This window comes from Struthio camelus, chromosome 29 (genome assembly GCF_040807025.1).
Source record: "Struthio camelus isolate bStrCam1 chromosome 29, bStrCam1.hap1, whole genome shotgun sequence".
Taxonomy (NCBI): domain Eukaryota; kingdom Metazoa; phylum Chordata; class Aves; order Struthioniformes; family Struthionidae; genus Struthio; species Struthio camelus.
This window is the reverse complement of record NC_090970.1, coordinates 582704-599320: the sequence shown is the minus strand read 5'-3', so window position 1 is coordinate 599320 and position 16617 is coordinate 582704. Positions and strand designations below refer to the sequence as shown.

At 76.2% G+C, this 16617-nt stretch overlaps 3 protein-coding genes across 3 annotated transcripts in view; 1 reads left to right on the top strand and 2 right to left on the bottom strand.

The window, feature by feature from the left end:
* IPO4 (importin 4) overlaps positions 1 to 2167 on the top strand; it is a 33222-nt gene extending 31055 nt beyond the window's left edge. Inside the window, exon 30 of the mRNA XM_068921716.1 lies at positions 1791 to 2167. Within this exon, the coding sequence (XP_068777817.1) occupies positions 1791 to 1996 (206 nt within the window). The 3' untranslated portion in view covers positions 1997 to 2167. The remainder of the gene's footprint in view (positions 1 to 1790) is intronic.
* REC8 (REC8 meiotic recombination protein) lies at positions 1553 to 5704 on the bottom strand. Its single transcript, XM_068921669.1, has 6 exons — positions 5619 to 5704; positions 5433 to 5529; positions 4104 to 4699; positions 3341 to 3445; positions 2361 to 2467; positions 1553 to 2241 (listed from the first exon to the last, which is right to left on the bottom strand). Exons 3-6 carry the CDS (start codon positions 4400 to 4402, stop codon positions 2141 to 2143), a joined length of 612 nt encoding a protein of 203 aa, XP_068777770.1. The 5' UTR covers positions 4403 to 4699; positions 5433 to 5529; positions 5619 to 5704; the 3' UTR covers positions 1553 to 2140.
* On the bottom strand, positions 4643 to 16326 carry LOC138062705 (uncharacterized; the record flags this gene model as incomplete). Its single annotated transcript, XM_068921715.1, is given in 6 exon segments — positions 4643 to 4699; positions 9676 to 9845; positions 10491 to 10568; positions 11609 to 11746; positions 11845 to 11887; positions 15772 to 16326. Coding segments are annotated over 6 exon segments (1041 nt in total), but the record flags the coding sequence as incomplete, so codon positions are not given.
* Positions 16327 to 16617: the final 291 nt, after the last annotated feature.

The window sequence follows — 16617 nt, the reverse complement described above, 5'->3', positions numbered from 1 at the left end:
ACCCCCGGCACCCCTCCGCTACACCCGACTGACCCCCAACACCCCTCCGCTACACCCCACCGACACCTCGCTACACCCCTCCGCTGCACCCCACCGGCTCCCCCGGCACCCCTCCGCTGCACCCGACCGACCCCCCCCCGACACCCCTCCGCTACACCCGACCGGCACCTCGCTACACCCCTCCGCTGCACCCGACACCCCCGGCACCCCTCCGCTACACCCCACCGACACCTCGCTACACCCCTCCGCTACACCCGCCCGACCCCCAGCACCCCTCTGCTGCACCCGACCGACCCCCGGCACCCCTCCGCTACACCCCGCCGGCACCCCTGGCACCCCTTCGCTGCACCCGACTGACCCCCAACACCCCTCCGCTACACCTGACCGACACCTCGCTATGCTCCTCCGCTGCACCCGCCTGACCCCCCCCCGACACCCCTCCGCTACACCCGACCGGCACCCAACACCCCTCCGCTACACCCAACCGACACCCCCAGCACCCCTCCGCTGCACCCGCCCGACCCCCCCAATCCCCCTCTGCTACACCCCACCGACACCCCAAGCACCCCTCCGCTACACCCGACACCCCCAGCACCCCTCCGCTGCACCCGCCCGACCCCCCCGACACCCCTCCGCTACACCCGACCGACACCTCGCTACACCCCTCTGCTACACCCGACTGACCCCCAACACCCCTCCGCTGCAGCCACCCGACCTCCTGCTACACTCCTCCACTACAGCCACCCACCTCCCTGCTACACCCCTCCGCTACCCCTGCCCGACCCTCGCTACACCCGTCCGCTGCAGCTGCCCGACCCCCCCGACACCCCTCCACTACACCGCTACACCCACCTGCCTCCCAACCCTCCTCCGCTACAGCCGCCTGACCCCAACACCCCTCCGCTACACCTGCCCGACCCCCGCTACAGTCTTCTGCTGCAGCCGCCCACCTCCTCACTACACCCCTCCGCTACAGCCGCCTGACCCAACACCTCTCTGCTACACCCGCCCAACCCCCTGACCCCCTCCACTACAGCCGCCCGACCCCCCCGAGTACAGCCACTCACCCACAGATGCCCCGAGTACAACTGCACACCCCCCAGGGTACAACCACGCATCCCCACATACCCCGAGTACAATCCCATGCCCCCAGATATCCCCCGAGTACAGTCGCACGCTCCTCCAGATACCCCTGGAGTACAGCCGCCTGCCCCCAGGTACCCACCGACTACAACCCCACACCCGCAGACACCCCTGCAGTGCAACCGCGCGCTCCCAGCTACCCCCAAAGTACAGCCGGACACCCTTGAATTACAGCTGGGTGCCCCCCAAGGACAGCCAGATACCCTCAAATACCCCCCAAGGCACAGGCAGCCCCCAGCATACCCTCCGAATACCCCCCAAAACACCCCCAAAGTCCCATCCCAGGCCCCTAAAGTACAGCCGAGCACCCCCTAGGTACAGCCACACACACACACACCCAGAGTACAGGCAGACATCCCCAAGGTACAGCCGAGTAACACCCCCCCCCCAAAAAAAAGTACAGGCAGAGGCTGGGGAACACCCATGCAGTATGGCTTTGTGACCCTAAAGTACAGCCGGACGCTCCCTGAACACCCCAAGTACAGCCGGGTACCCCCACGGTACAGCCGGACACCCCCCCCCCACCAAACACTCACGTCCCCTCCCCGGTTCGCGTCCATCGTTCTCCCGGTGACAGCTAACGTCATCGGGGTTGGGGGGGGGGGTCGGCCCCCCCCCCCGCGGTGACGTCACGCTGTTGCCAACAGGAAACTGTCCCGTCGCCGGGAGGCCCCTGAAGCGGCGGCGGCCGGGTGACGTCAGCGCGAGCAATAAAGGGGGTGGCCGAGCGGCTGTACCTCGCCTGTGCGGTTTGGGGGGGGGGGGGGGCGCTCCTGGCGTGTCCGTGGGGCCGGGACCCGCGTGTCCGTGGCGTTGTCCGTGGGGCCGGGACCCGCGCGTCCACAGCGGGTGATGCTGGCGTGTCCGTGGGGCTGGAGCGGCGCGTGTTGGCGTGTCCGTGGGGCTGGCAACCGCGTGCCCGTAGGGCTGTCTGTGGAGCTGGGTCCTTGGCGTGTGCGTGGCGTGTGCTTGGCGTGTGCGTGGGGGCCGGGCCCCCTCAGCGGGGCGCCGGGGGGGAGAAGCGGGGGCCGAGCCCCACGGCGATGGGGCCGTAGGGCCGGGCCTGCTCCAGCCGCAGCACCCGGGCGCCGCACAGCTCTGCGGGGGGGGCGGCGACACGCGTGTGGGGGGCGGCGACACGCGTGTGGGGGGCGGGACACGGGTGGGGGGGCGGGACACGCGGGTGGGGGGGGGGGCGGCCCCACGGCGTCACTCACCCAGCAGCAGGGAGAAGAGGCGGCTGACGAGGCTCCGGGTGGCGGCGGGGGGCAGCAGCGAGGCCACATCCGTCCCCCCGGTGCGGGCCAGCTCCGCCAGCACCAGCCTGCCCGCGGCGGGCCCAGGCGTCCGGGGGGGGGCCCAGGCGTCCGGGGAAGGGGGCCCAGGTGTCCGGGGAAGGGGCCCAGGTGTCCGGGAAGGGCCCAGGTGTCCGGGGAAGGGGCCCAGGCGTCCGGGGAAGGGGCCCAGGCGTCTGGGGGGGGGGCCCAGGCGTCCGGGGAAGGGGCCCAGGCGTCCGGGGGGGGGGCCCAGGCGTCCGGGGAAGGGGCCCAGGCGTCCGGGGGGGGGCCCAGGCGTCCGGGGAAGGGGCCCAGGTGTCCGGGGAGGGGGACCAGGCGTCCGGGGAGGGGCCCAGGTGTCCGGGAAAGGGGCCCAGGCGTCCGGGGAGGGGCCCAGGCGTCCGGGAGGGGGCCCAGGCGTCCGGGGAGGGGCCCAGGCGTCCGGGAGGGGGCCCAGGTGTCCAGGGAGGGGCCCAGGTGTCCAGGGGGGCCCAGGTGTCCGGGGAAGGGGCCCAGGTGTCCGGGGAAGGGACCAGGCGTCCGGGCGAGGGGGCCCAGGTGTCTGGGGGAGGGACCAGGCGTCCGGGGGAGGGACCAGGTGTCCGGGGAAGGGGCCCAGGTGTCCGGGGAGGGGCCCAGGTGTCCGGGGGAGGGACCAGGCGTCCGGGGAGGGGCCCAGGCGTCCGGGAGAGGGCCCAGGCGTCCGGGGAGGGGCCCAGGCGTCCGGGGAAGGGGCCCAGGCGTCCGGGAGGGGCCCAGGCGTCCAGGGAGGGGCCCAGGTGTCCGGGGAAGGGGGCCCAGGCGTCCGGGGAAGGGCCCAGGCGTCCAGGGAGGGGCCCAGGTGTCCGGGGAAGGGGGCCCAGGCGTCCGGGGAAGGGCCCAGGCGTCCGGGGAGGGGGCCCAGGCGTCCGGGGGCCTACCTGCGCAGGGCGGCCATGCTGGGCGGGGGGCCGGGCGGCAGTTCGGGTTCGGGCCCCTCCGGGACCTCGGGCAGCACCGGGGGGGGCACCGGGGGCACCGGGGGGCTGTGGGGGGGGCAGGGGGGGCGGTCAGCACCGGCCCCACATACGTGTCCCCAGCCGTGTCCCCAGCCCCACACGCGTGTCCCCTGCCGTGTCCCCAGCCCCACACGCATGTCCCCAGCCCCACACGCGTGTCCCCTGCCGTGTCCCCAGCCCCACACGCGTGTCCCCAGCCCCACACGCGTGTCCCCTGCCGTGTCCCCAGCCCCACACGCGTGTCCCCAGCCCCACACGCGTGTCCCTTGCCGTGTCCCCAGCCCCACACGCGTGTCCCTTGCCGTGTCCCCAGCCCCACATGCGTGTCCCCTGCCGTGTCCCCAGCCCCACACGCATGTCCCCAGCCCCACACGCGTGTCCCCTGCCGTGTCCCCAGCCCCACACGCGTGTCCCCAGCCCCACACGCGTGTCCCTTGCCGTGTCCCCAGCCCCACATGCGTGTCCCTTGCCGTGTCCCCAGCCCCACACGCATGTCCCCAGCCCCACACGCATGTCCCCTGCCGTGACCCCAGCCCCACACGCGTGTCCGCAGCCCCACACGCGTGTCCCCTGCCGTGTCCCCAGCCCCACACGCGTGTCCCCAGCCCCACACGCGTGTCCCCTGCCGTGTCCCCAGCCCCACACGCGTGTCCCCAGCCCCACACGCGTGCCCCCCGGCACTCACCGCCGCTCCTCGGGGGGCAGCAGCCGGGGCCGCAGCTCCTCCTCCGTCACCTCCAGGGAGATCTCTGGGGAGAGACCGCCGCTGCCCCACGGCGACCCACAGCCGCCCCCCGGCAACTGCCGCTGCCCCATAGCGACCCACAGCCGCCCCCACGGCAACCACCATGGCCCCACAGCAACCCACAGCCGCCCCACCACCGCCCCACGGCAACTGCCGCTGCCCCACGGTGACCCACAGCCGCCCCATGGCAACCGCCGCTGCCCCACAGTAATCCACAACAGCCCCACGGCAACCACCATGGCCCCACAGCAACCCACAGCCGCCCCACCACCGCCCCCCGGCAACCGCCGCTGCCCCACGGCGCCCCACAGCCGCCCCACGGCAGCCGTCGCTGCCCCACAGTAACCCACAACAGCCCCACAACCACCCCACAGCAACCACAACAACCTCACGGCAACAGCCGCTGCCCCACCACTGCCCCATGGCAACCACTACCCCCCACGGCGACCCACAGCCGCCCCACAGCACCGCGGGGGGGGTCACTCACCCGAGGAGGGCAGCGCCGGGATGCTGGGCTCCAGCGCCTCGCGCGGCACCTGGGGGGGCCGGACGCCTGGGTCCCTCCTCGGATGCCTGGGCCCCTTCCCCGGACACCTGGGCCCCCTCCCCGGACACCTGGGCCCCTCCCTGGACACCTGGGCCCCTTTCCCGGATGCCTGGGCCCCTCCCCCGGACACCTGGGCTCCTCCCCGGACGCCTGGGCCCCTTCCCCGGACGCCTGGGTCCCTTCCCCGGACACCTGGGCCCTTTCCCCCGGACACCTGGGCCCCTCCCCGGACGCCTGGGTCCCTCCCCGGACACCTGGGCCCCTTCCCCGGACGCCTGGGCCCCTTCCCCTGACACCTGGGCCCCTTCCTGGACACCTGGGCCCCCTTCCCCGGACACCTGGGCCCCTTCCCCGGACGCTTGGGTCCCTCCCCGGACGCCTGGGCCCCTCCCTGGACACCTGGGCTCCCTCCCCAGACACCTGGGTCCCTTCCCCGGACACCTGGGCCCCCTTCCCCGGACACCTGGGTCCCTTGCCCGGACACCTGGGCCCCTCCCCCGGACGCCTGGGCCCCTTCCCCGGACACCTGGGCCCTTCCCCGGACCCCTGGGTCCCTTCCTGGACACCTGGGTCCCTCCCGGGACGCCTGGGCCCCTTCCCCGGACACCTGGGTCCCTCCCCGGACGCCTGGGCCCCTTCCCCGGACACCTGGGTCCCTCCCCGGACGCCTGGGCCCCTCACCCGGACACCTGGGCCCCCTCCCCGGACGCCTGGGCCCTCACCTCGACCTCGCTGGGCACCTCTGGGGGCGGCGGGGGGCCGGGGGTCCCGGGCGGGCGCAGCGGCTCCACAGAGGCTCCAGCTCCGGGGGGAGCCAGCCTGGGGGTCGGGGGGGGGGGAGCGGGAGGGGAGGGTCAGCGGGGCCGGACGCCTGGGCCCCTCGCCCGGACACCTGGGCCCCTGCTCACCGCAGGTCGGAGCTCGCAGCAGCTCAGCGGGGCTCCGGCGCCTCTTCGCAGGGGCTCCAGCAGCACCTGTGTGGGGGCGGAGCCGGACGCCTGGGCCCCCCGGACGCCTGGGCCCCTTCCCCGGACACCTGGGCCCCCTCCCCGGACTCCTGGGCCCCTTCCTGGACACCTGGGCCCCTGCCCCGGACGCCTGGGCCCCTCCCCGGACACCTGGGCCCCCTCCCGGACGCCTGGGCCCCTCCCCGGACACCTGGGCTCCTCCCCAGGCACCTGGGCCCCTTCCCCTGACGCCTGGGCCCCTTCCCCAGACACCTGGGCCCCTTCCTGGACACCTGGGCCCCTTCCTTCCCCAGACACCTGGGCCCCTTCCTGGACACCTGGGCCCCTTCCTTCCCCAGACACCTGGGACCCTCCCCCCGGACGCCTGGGTCCCCCCGGACACCTGGGCCCCTTCCCCGGACAGCTAGGTCCCCCGCTCCCGGACGCCTGGGCCCCTCCCCGGACACCTGGGCCCCTTCCCTGGACACCTGGGCCCCCCCCCGGACACCTGGGCCCCTTCCCCGGACACCTGGGCCCCTCCCCCGGACGCCTGGGCCCCTTCCCCGGACGCCTGGGCCCCCCCGGACACCTGGGCCCCTTTCCCGGACACCTGGGCCCCTCCCCGGACGCCTGGGCCCCTTCCCGGACGCCTGGGCCCCTCCCGGGACACCTGGGTCCCTTCCCCGGACGCCTGGGCCCCTCCCGGGACACCTGGGCCCCTTCCCCGGACACCTGGGCCCCTCCCCGGACACCTGGTCCCTCCCCGGACACCTGGGCCCCTTCCCTGGACACCTGGGCCCCCCCCGGATGCCTGGGCCCCTCCCCGGATGCCTGGGCCCCCTCCCCGGACACCTGGGTCCCTCCCCCGAACACCTGGGCCCCTTCCCCGGACACCTGGGCCCCCCCGGACGCCTGGGCCCCTTCCCCGGACGCCTGGGCCTCCCCGGACGCCTGGGCCCCTTCCCCGGACGCCTGGGCCCCCCCGGACACCTGGGCCCCTCCCCGGACGCCTGGGCCCCTCCCCGGACACCTGGGCCCCTTCCCCGGAGCCTGGGCCCCCTCCCCGGACACCTGGCCCCCCCGGACGCCTGGGCCCCCCCGGCCGCCGGGGCTCACCGGGGGGCGGCAGTGGGCCCGGGGCCGCAGCAGCTGCAGCCGCAGCCGGTCGGGGGGCAGCTGGGGCTGGAGGTCGCGGCGGGGGCCGGGGGGGGCGGCGCGGGGGGGGCACCTGCGCCCGCCCCACACGTCCTGCCCCACACATCCTGCCCCACACGTCCCCCCGCCCCACACGTCCCCCTGCCCCACACGTCCCCCTGCCCCACACCTCCCCCCTGCCCCACACGTCCCACCCCACACGTCCCCCTGCCCCACACGTCCTGCCCCACACGTCCCCCCGCCCCACACGTCCCCCCGCCCCACACGTCCCCCTGCCCCACACGTCCTGCCCCACACGTCCCCCCGCCCCACACGTCCCCCCGCCCCACACGTCCCCCTGCCCCACACGTCCTGCCCCACACGTCCCCCCGCCCCACACGTCCCCCCGCCCCACACGTCCCTGCCCCACACGTCCCCCCGCCCCACACGTCCCCCCTGCCCCACACGTCCCCCGCCCCACACGTCCCCCCGCCCCACACGTCCCCCTGCCCCACACGTCCCGCCCCACACGTCCCCCCGCCCCACACGTCCCCCTGCCCCACACGTCCCCCTGCCCCACACGTCCCTGCCCCACACGTCCCCCGCCCCACACGTCCCCCTGCCCCACACGTCCTGCCCCACACGTCCCCCCGCCCCACACGTCCCCCCGCCCCACACGTCCCCCCTGCCCCACACGTCCCCCGCCCCACACGTCCCCCCGCCCCACACGTCCCCCTGCCCCACACGTCCTGCCCCACACGTCCCCCCGCCCCACACGTCCCCCCTGCCCCACACGTCCCCCTGCCCCACACGTCCTGCCCCACACGTCCCCCCGCCCCACACGTCCCCCCGCCCCACACGTCCCCCTGCCCCACACGTCCTGCCCCACACGTCCCCCCGCCCCACACGTCCCCCCGCCCCACACGTCCCCCTGCCCCACACGTCCTGCCCCACACGTCCCCCCCGCCCCACACGTCCCCCGCCCCACACGTCCTGCCCCACACGTCCCCCCGCCCCACACGTCCCCCTGCCCCACACGTCCCCCCGCCCCACACGTCCCCCCGCCCCACACGTCCCCCTGCCCCACACGTCCCGCCCCACACGTCCCCCCGCCCCACACGTCCCCCTGCCCCACACGTCCCCCTGCCCCACACGTCCTGCCCCACACGTCCCCCCGCCCCACACGTCCCCCCTGCCCCACACGTCCTGCCCCACACGTCCCCCCGCCCCACACGTCCCCCCGCCCCACACGTCCCCCTGCCCCACACGTCCCCCCGCCCCACACGTCCCCCCGCCCACACGTCCCCCTGCCCCACACGTCCTGCCCCACACGTCCCCCCGCCCCACACGTCCCCCTGCCCCACACGTCCCCCTGCCCCACACGTCCCCCCTGCCCCACACGTCCCCCCGCCCCACACGTCCCCCCTGCCCCACACGTCCCCCTGCCCCACACGTCCTGCCCACACGTCCCCCTGCCCCACACGTCCCCCTGCCCCACACGTCCTGCCCCACACGTCCCCCCGCCCCACACGTCCCCCTGCCCCACACGTCCCCCCTGCCCCACACGTCCTGCCCCACACGTCCCCCCGCCCCACACGTCCCCCTGCCCCACACGTCCCCCTGCCCCACACGTCCTGCCCCACACGTCCCCCCGCCCCACACGTCCCCCCTGCCCCACACGTCCCCTGCCCCACCTACGTCCCCCTGCCCCACACGTCCCCCTGCCCCACACGTCCCCCTGCCCACAGCCCCACACGTCCCCCTGCCCCACACGTCCCTGCCCCACACGTCCCCCCGCCCCACACGTCCCCCCTGCCCCACACGTCCCCTGCCCCACACGTCCCCCCTGCCCCACACGTCCCCCCGCCCCACACGTCCCCCCGCCCCACACGTCCCTGCCCACACGTCCCTGCCCACACGTCCCCCTGCCCCACACGTCCCCCCGCCCCACACGTCCCTGCCCCACACGTCCCCCCGCCCCACACGTCCCCCTGCCCCACACGTCCCCCCTGCCCCACACGTCCTGCCCCACACGTCCCCCCTGCCCCACGTCCCCCCGCCCCACACGTCCCCCTGCCCCACACGTCCCCCGCCCCACACGTCCTGCCCCACACGTCCCCCCTGCCCCACACGTCCCCCCACCCCACACGTCCCCCTGCCCCACACCTCCCCCTGCCCCACACGTCCCCCTGCCCCACACATCCCGCCCCACACGTCCCCGCCCCACACGTCCCCTGCCCCACACGTCCCCCCCGCCCCACACGTCCTGCCCCACACGTCCCCCTGCCCCACCGTCCCCGCCCCACACGTCCCCCCGCCCCACACGTCCTGCCCCACACGTCCCCCCGCCCCACACGTCCCTGCCCCACACGTCCCCCGCCCCACACGTCCCCCCGCCCCACACGTCCCTGCCCCACACGTCCCCCCGCCCCACACGTCCCCCCTGCCCCACACGTCCCCCTGCCCCACACGTCCCCCCGCCCCACACGTCCCCCCCTGCCCCACACGTCCCCCCGCCCCACACGTCCTGCCCCACACGTCCCCCCGCCCCACACGTCAGGCCCCACACGTCCTGCCCCACACGTCCCCCCGCCCCCACGTCCCGCCCACACGCCCGCCCCACACGTCCCCCCGCCCCACACGTCCCCCGCCCCACACGTCCCCCTGCCCCACACGTCCCCCCGCCCCACACGTCCCCCTGCCCCACACGTCCCCCTGCCCCACACGTCCCCCCGCCCCCCCTGCCCCACACGTCCCCCCGCCCCACACGTCCCCCCTGCCCCACACGTCCCCCCGCCCCACACGTCCTGCCCCACACGTCCCCCCGCCCCACACGTCAGGCCCCACATGTCCCGCCCCACACGTCCCCCCGCCCCACACGTACCTCGGGGGGGGGCGGGGGCAGCACCGGCTCCTCCGGGGGTCTCAGCACTGGGGGGGCCAAGACGGGGGTGGGCGGCTGCCCCCCAAGTGCCCCCCCCCCGCGCCCCCCAATGCCCCCCAAGTGCTCACCGGGGGGCGGGGGCGGCGCCACCTCTTCCACTGCCTCCTCCACTGTGGGGCGGGGGGCGCCGTGGGGCTGGGACCCACACGGGGCCCTCTGCCGTGGGGCTGGGACCCACACGGGGTCCTGCCGTGGGGCTGGGACCCACACGGGGCCCTCTGCCGTGGGGCTGGGACCCACACGGGGGCCTGCCGTGGGACTGGGACCCACATGGGGGCCTGCTGTGGGGCTGGGACCCACACGGGGGCCTGCCGTGGGGCTGGGACCCACACGAGGCCCTCTGCCGTGGGGCTGGGACCCACACGGGGTCCTGCCGTGGGACTGGGACCCACATGGGGGCCTGCTGTGGGGCTGGGACCCACACGGGGGCCTGCCGTGGGGCTGGGACCCACATGGGGCCCCCTGCACCCTCCAAGTGCCCCCCTGCCCCATAAGTACCCCTGCCCCATAAGTGCTCCTGCACCCCCAAGTGCCTCCCCTGCCCTCCAAGTGCCCCCAAGTGCCTCCCCTGCCCCCCAAGTGCCTCCCCTGCCCCATAAGTGCCTCCCCTGCCCAAGTGGGCCTGCCCCACAAGTGCCCCCCGCCCCCAAGTGCCTCCTCTGCCCCCCAACTGCCTCCCTGCCCCATAAGTTCTCCTCCTGCCCCCCAAGTGCCCCCTGCCCCCCAAGTGCCCCCTGCCCCCCAAGTGCCCCTACCGGGGGGCAGCAGCTCGGCCTCGGCCTCCGCCAGCAGCTCCAGCTCCCGGGGCGTCACCTCGGGCAGCTCCGCCTGCGCTATGGGGCAGCCCCACAGCCCCCCGCTATGGGGCAGCCCCACCGCTCCGCCTGCACTATGGGGCGGCCCCACATCCCCCCTGCTATGGGGCGGCCCCACATCCCCCTGCTATGGGGCAGCCCCACATCCCCCCTGCTATGGGGCAGCCCCACATCCCCCCCGCTATGGGGCGGCCCCACATCCCCCTGCTATGGGGCAGCCCCACATCCCCCCTGCTATGGGGCAGCTCCACAGCCCCCCGCTATGGGGCAGCCCCACATCCCCCTGCTATGGGGCCGCCCCACATCCCCCCTGCTATGGGGCGGCCCCACCGCTCCGCCTGCACTATGGGGCGGCCCCACATCCCCCTGCTATGGGGCAGCCCAACACACAAGGGGAGGGCCAGGGCCGCTATGGGTCAGGGTCCTGCTATGGGGCAGCCCCTCGCTATGGGGCAGACCCCCCCACCCCTCCGCACCATGGGGCAGCCCCTCGCTATGGGGCAGACCCCCCCACCCCTCCGCACCATGGGGCAGCCCCTCGCTATGGGGCAGACCCCCCCACCCCTCCGCACTATGGGGCAGCCCCTCGCTATGGGGCAGACCCCCCCCCACCCCTCCGCACTATGGGGCAGCCCCTCGCTATGGGGCAGACCCCCCCCACCCCTCCGCACCATGGGGCAGCCCCTCGCTGTGGGGCAGACCCCCCCACCCCTCCGCACCATGGGGCAGCCCCTCGCTGTGGGGCAGACCCCCCCACCCCTCCGCACTATGGGGCAGCCCCTCGCTGTGGGGCAGACCCCCCCACCCCTCCGCACTATGGGGCAGCCCCTCGCTATGGGGCAGACCCCCCCACCCCTCCGCACCATGGGGCAGCCCCTCGCTATGGGGCAGACCCCCCCCACCCCTCTGCACCATGGGGCAGCCCCTCGCTATGGGGCAGACCCCCCCACCCCTCCACACTATGGGGCAGCCCCTCGCTATGGGGCAGACCCCCCCCACCCCTCCGCACCATGGGGCAGCCCCTCGCTACGGGGCAGACCCCCCCCACCCCTCCGCACTATGGGGCAGCCCCTCGCTATGGGGCAGACCCCCGCTGCGTGCCGCGCCGTGGGGCAGCCCCACCTCGATGGGGGGCAGGGCCAGGGGCTCGGGCTCGCGCAGGGTGATGGCTTCGGGTGACACCGTCAGCGGTGGCGCTGGGGGGGGGGCAACACGGGGGGGGGTCAGGGGGCGCCGTGGGGCACCCCCAAACCACCCCTCCTCCCCAGCCCCACACTTGGGGGGCGGCACTCACCTAGGGGCACGGCGGGGGGGGCCTCCTCCAGCAGGCGCCGCACCTGGTGTGGGGGGGGGGAAATGGGATTTGGGGGGCTGGGGGGGGGACTTGGGGTCCAGGGAGGGGTTTGGGGAGGCACTTGGGGGTCCTGGGGGCACTTGGGGGTCCAGGGAGGTGTTTGGGGAGGCACTTGGGGGTCCTGGGGGCACTTGGGGGTCCAGGGAGGGGTTTGGGGGGACACTTGGGGGTCCTGGGGGCACTTGGGGGTCCAGGGAGGGGTTTGGGGGGGGACTTGGGGGTCCTGGGGGCACTTGGGGGTCCAGGGAGGGGTTTGGGGGGGGCTCTTGGGGGTCCTGGGGGCACTTGGGGGTCCAGGGAGGGGTTTGGGGGGGGACTTGGGGGTCCTGGGGGCACTTGGGGGTCCAGGGAGGGGTTTGGGGGGGACTTGGGGGTCCTGGGGGCACTTGGGGGTCCAGGGAGGGGTTTGGGGGGGGACTTGGGGGGTCCTGGGGGCACTTGGGGGTCCAGGGAGGGGTTTGGGGAGGCACTTGGGGGTCCTGGGGGCACTTGGGGGTCCAGGGAGGGGTTTGGGAAGGCACTTGGGGGTCCTGGGGGCACCTGGGGGTCTAGGGAGGGTTGTGGGGGGGCGACTTAGGGGTCTAGGGGGGGGGTTCGGGGTGGCACTTGGGGGTCCTGGGGGGGCACTTGGGGGTCCAGGGAGGGTCCTGGGGAGGCACTTGGGGGTCCTGGGGGCACCTGGGGGTCTAGGGAGGGGTTTGGGGGGGCGACTTAGGGGTCTAGGGAGGGGTTCGGGGGGGCACTTGGGGGTCCTGGGGGCACTTGGGGGTCCAGAGAGGGGTTTGGGGAGGCACTTGGGGGTCCTGGGGGCACTTGGGGGCCCCGGGGGGGATTTGGGGGGGGTTGGGGGGGTTTTGGGGTACCTGGGGCAGGCGGGGGGGGCTGGGCAGCCCCGGGGGGGATTTGGGGGGGGTTTGGGGGGTTTTGGGGTACCTGGGGCAGGCGGGGGGGGCTGGGCAGCCCGGGGGGGATTTGGGGGGGGTTGGGGGGGTTTTGGGGTACCTGGGGCAGGCGGGGGGGCTGGGCAGCCCCGGGGGGGATTTGGGGGGGTTTGGGGGGGTTTTGGGGTACCTGGGGCAGGCGGGGGGGGCCGGGCAGCCCCGGGGGGGGATTTGGGGGGGGTTTGGGGGGGTTTTGGGGTACCTGGGGCAGGCGGGGGGGGCTGGGCAGCCCCGGGGGGGGATTTGGGGGGGGGTTGGGGGGGTTTTGGGGTACCTGGGGGCAGGCGGGGGGGGCTGGGCAGCCCCGGGGGGGGATTTGGGGGGGGGTTGGGGGGGTTTTGGGGTACCTGGGGCAGGCGGGGGGGGCTGGGCAGCCCCGGGGGGGGATTTGGGGGGGGTTGGGGGGGTTTGGGGTACCTGGGGCAGGCGGGGGGGGCTGGGCAGCCCCGGGGGGGATTTGGGGGGGGTTGGGTTTGGGGTACCTGGGGCAGGCGGGGGGGGCTGGGCAGCCCCGGGGGGATTTGGGGGGGGGTTTGGGGGGTTTTGGGGTACCTGGGGCAGGCGGGGGGGCTGGGCAGCCCCGGGGGGGATTTGGGGGGGGTTGGGGGGGTTTTGGGGTACCTGGGGCAGGCGGGGGGGGCTGGGCAGCCCCGGGGGGGATTTGGGGGGGGTTGGGGGGTTTTGGGGTACCTGGGCAGGCGGGGGGGGCTGGGCAGCCCCGGGGGGGATTTGGGGGGGGTTGGGGGGGTTTTGGGGGTACCTGGGGCAGGCGGGGGGGGCTGGGCAGCCCCGGGGGGGGATTTGGGGGGGGGTTGGGGGGGTTTTGGGGTACCTGGGGCAGGCGGGGGGGGCTGGGCAGCCCCGGGGGGGGATTTGGGGGGGGGTTGGGGGGGTTTTGGGGTACCTGGGGCAGGCGGGGGGGGCTGGGCAGCCCGGGGGGGATTTGGGGGGGGGTTGGGGGGGTTTTGGGGTACCTGGGGCAGGCGGGGGGGGCTGGGCAGCCCCGGGGGGGATTTGGGGGGGGTTGGGGGGGTTTTGGGGTACCTGGGGCAGGCGGGGGGGGGCTGGGCAGCCCCGGGGGGGATTTGGGGGGGGTTGGGGGGTTTGGGGTACCTGGGGCAGGCGGGGGGGGCTGGGCAGCCCCGGGGGGGATTTGGGGGGGGGTTGGGGGGGTTTTGGGGTACCTGGGGCAGGCGGGGGGGGCTGGGCAGCCCCGGGGGGGATTTGGGGGGGGTTGGGGGGGTTTTGGGGTACCTGGGGCAGGCGGGGGGGGCTGGGCAGCCCCGGCTCCATCACCCCAAAAAAGGGGTCGTGGCAGCAGCTGCAGGTCCAGGTCCAGGGCCGCCGGCACCAGCTGCCGCCTGTGGGGGGAGATGGGGGGCGTTAGGGGGGGACGGGGGGCACTTGGGGGGCTGGGGGGAGACGGGGGGCGTTAGGGGGACGGGGGGCACTTGGGGGGCTGGGGGGGAGACGGGGGGCGTTAGGGGGGGACGGGGGGCACTTGGGGGGCTGGGGGGGAGACGGGGGGCGTTAGGGGGGGACGGGGGGCACTTGGGGGGCTGGGGGGGAGACGGGGGCGTTGGGGGGGACGGGGGGCACTTGGGGGGCTGGGGGGGAGACGGGGGGGCGTTGGGGGGGGCGGGGGCACTTGGGGGGCTGGGGGGGAGACGGGGGGCGTTAGGGGGGGACGGGGGGCACTTGGGGGGCTGGGGGGGAGACGGGGGCGTTAGGGGGGGACGGGGGGCACTTGGGGGGCTGGGGGGGAGACGGGGGGCGTTAGGGGGGGACGGGGGGCACTTGGGGGGCTGGGGGGAGACGGGGGGCGTTAGGGGGGACGGGGGCACTTGGGGGGCTGGGGGGAGACGGGGGGCGTTAGGGGGGACGGGGGGCACTTGGGGGCTGGGGGGAAGATGGGGGGCGTTGGGGGGGGACGGGGGGCACTTGGGGGGCTGGGGGGGAGACGGGGGGCGTTGGGGGGGGCGGGGGCACTTGGGGGGGCTGGGGGGGAGACGGGGGGCGTTAGGGGGGGACGGGGGGCACTTGGGGGGCTGGGGGGGAGACGGGGGCGTTAGGGGGGGACGGGGGGCACTTGGGGGGCTGGGGGGGAGACGGGGGCGTTAGGGGGGACGGGGGGCACTTGGGGGGCTGGGGGGAGACGGGGGGCGTTAGGGGGGGACGGGGGGCACTTGGGGGGCTGGGGGGAAGATGGGGGGCGTTGGGGGGGGACGGGGGGCACTTGGGGGGCTGGGGGGAGACGGGGGCGTTAGGGGGGACGGGGGGCACTTGGGGGGCTGGGGGGAGACGGGGGCGTTAGGGGGGGACGGGGGGCACTTGGGGGCTGGGGGGGAGACGGGGGCGTTAGGGGGGGACGGGGGGCACTTGGGGGGCTGGGGGAGACGGGGGGCGTTAGGGGGGACGGGGGGCACTTGGGGGGCTGGGGGAGACGGGGGCGTTAGGGGGGACGGGGGCACTTGGGGGGCTGGGGGGAAGATGGGGGCGTTGGGGGGGACGGGGGGCACTTGGGGGGCTGGGGGGAGACGGGGGCGTTAGGGGGGGACGGGGGGCACTTGGGGGCTGGGGGGGAGACGGGGGGCGTTGGGGGGGACGGGGGCACTTGGGGGGCTGGGGGGAGACGGGGGGCGTTAGGGGGGGATGGGGGCACTTGGGGGGCTGGGGGGAGACGGGGGGCGTTAGGGGGGACGGGGGGCACTTGGGGGGCTGGGGGGGAGACGGGGGCGTTAGGGGGGGACGGGGGGCACTTGGGGGGCTGGGGGGAGACGGGGGCGTTAGGGGGGGACGGGGGGCACTTGGGGGGCTGGGGGGGAGACGGGGGCGTTAGGGGGGGACGGGGGGCACTTGGGGGGCTGGGGGGGAGACGGGGGGCGTTAGGGGGGGACGGGGGGCACTTGGGGGGCTGGGGGGGAGACGGGGGCGTTAGGGGGGGACGGGGGCACTTGGGGGGCTGGGGGGGAGACGGGGGGCGTTAGGGGGGGACGGGGGGCACTTGGGGGGCTGGGGGGGAGACGGGGGCGTTAGGGGGGGACGGGGGGCACTTGGGGGGCTGGGGGGGAGACGGGGGCGTTAGGGGGGACGGGGGGCACTTGGGGGGCTGGGGGGGAGACGGGGGGCGTTAGGGGGGGACGGGGGCACTTGGGGGCTGGGGGGAGACGGGGGCGTTAGGGGGGGACGGGGGGCACTTGGGGGGCTGGGGGGGAGACGGGGGGCGTTAGGGGGGGACGGGGGGCACTTGGGGGGCTGGGGGGGAGACGGGGGGCGTTAGGGGGGACGGGGGGCACTTGGGGGGCTGGGGGGGAGACGGGGGGCGTTGGGGGGGACGGGGGGCACTTGGGGGGCTGGGGGGGAGACGGGGGGCGTTAGGGGGGGACGGGGGGCACTTGGGGGGCTGGGGGGGAGACGGGGGGCGTTAGGGGGGGACGGGGGGCACTTGGGGGCTGGGGGGGAGACGGGGGGCGTTAGGGGGGGACGGGGGGCACTTGGGGGGCTGGGGGGAGACGGGGGGCGTTAGGGGGGGACGGAGGGCACTTGGGGGGCTGGGGGGGAGACGGGGGGCGTTGGGGGGGGACGGGGGGCACTTGGGGGGCTGGGGGGTAGACGGGGGGCGTTGGGGGGGGACGGGGGGCACTTGGGGGGCTGGGGGGAGACGGGGGCGTTGGGGGGGGACGAGGGCACTTGGGGGGCTGGGGGGGAGACGGGGGGCGTTGGGGGGGACGGGGGGCACTTGGGGGCTGGGGGGGAGACGGGGGGCGTTAGG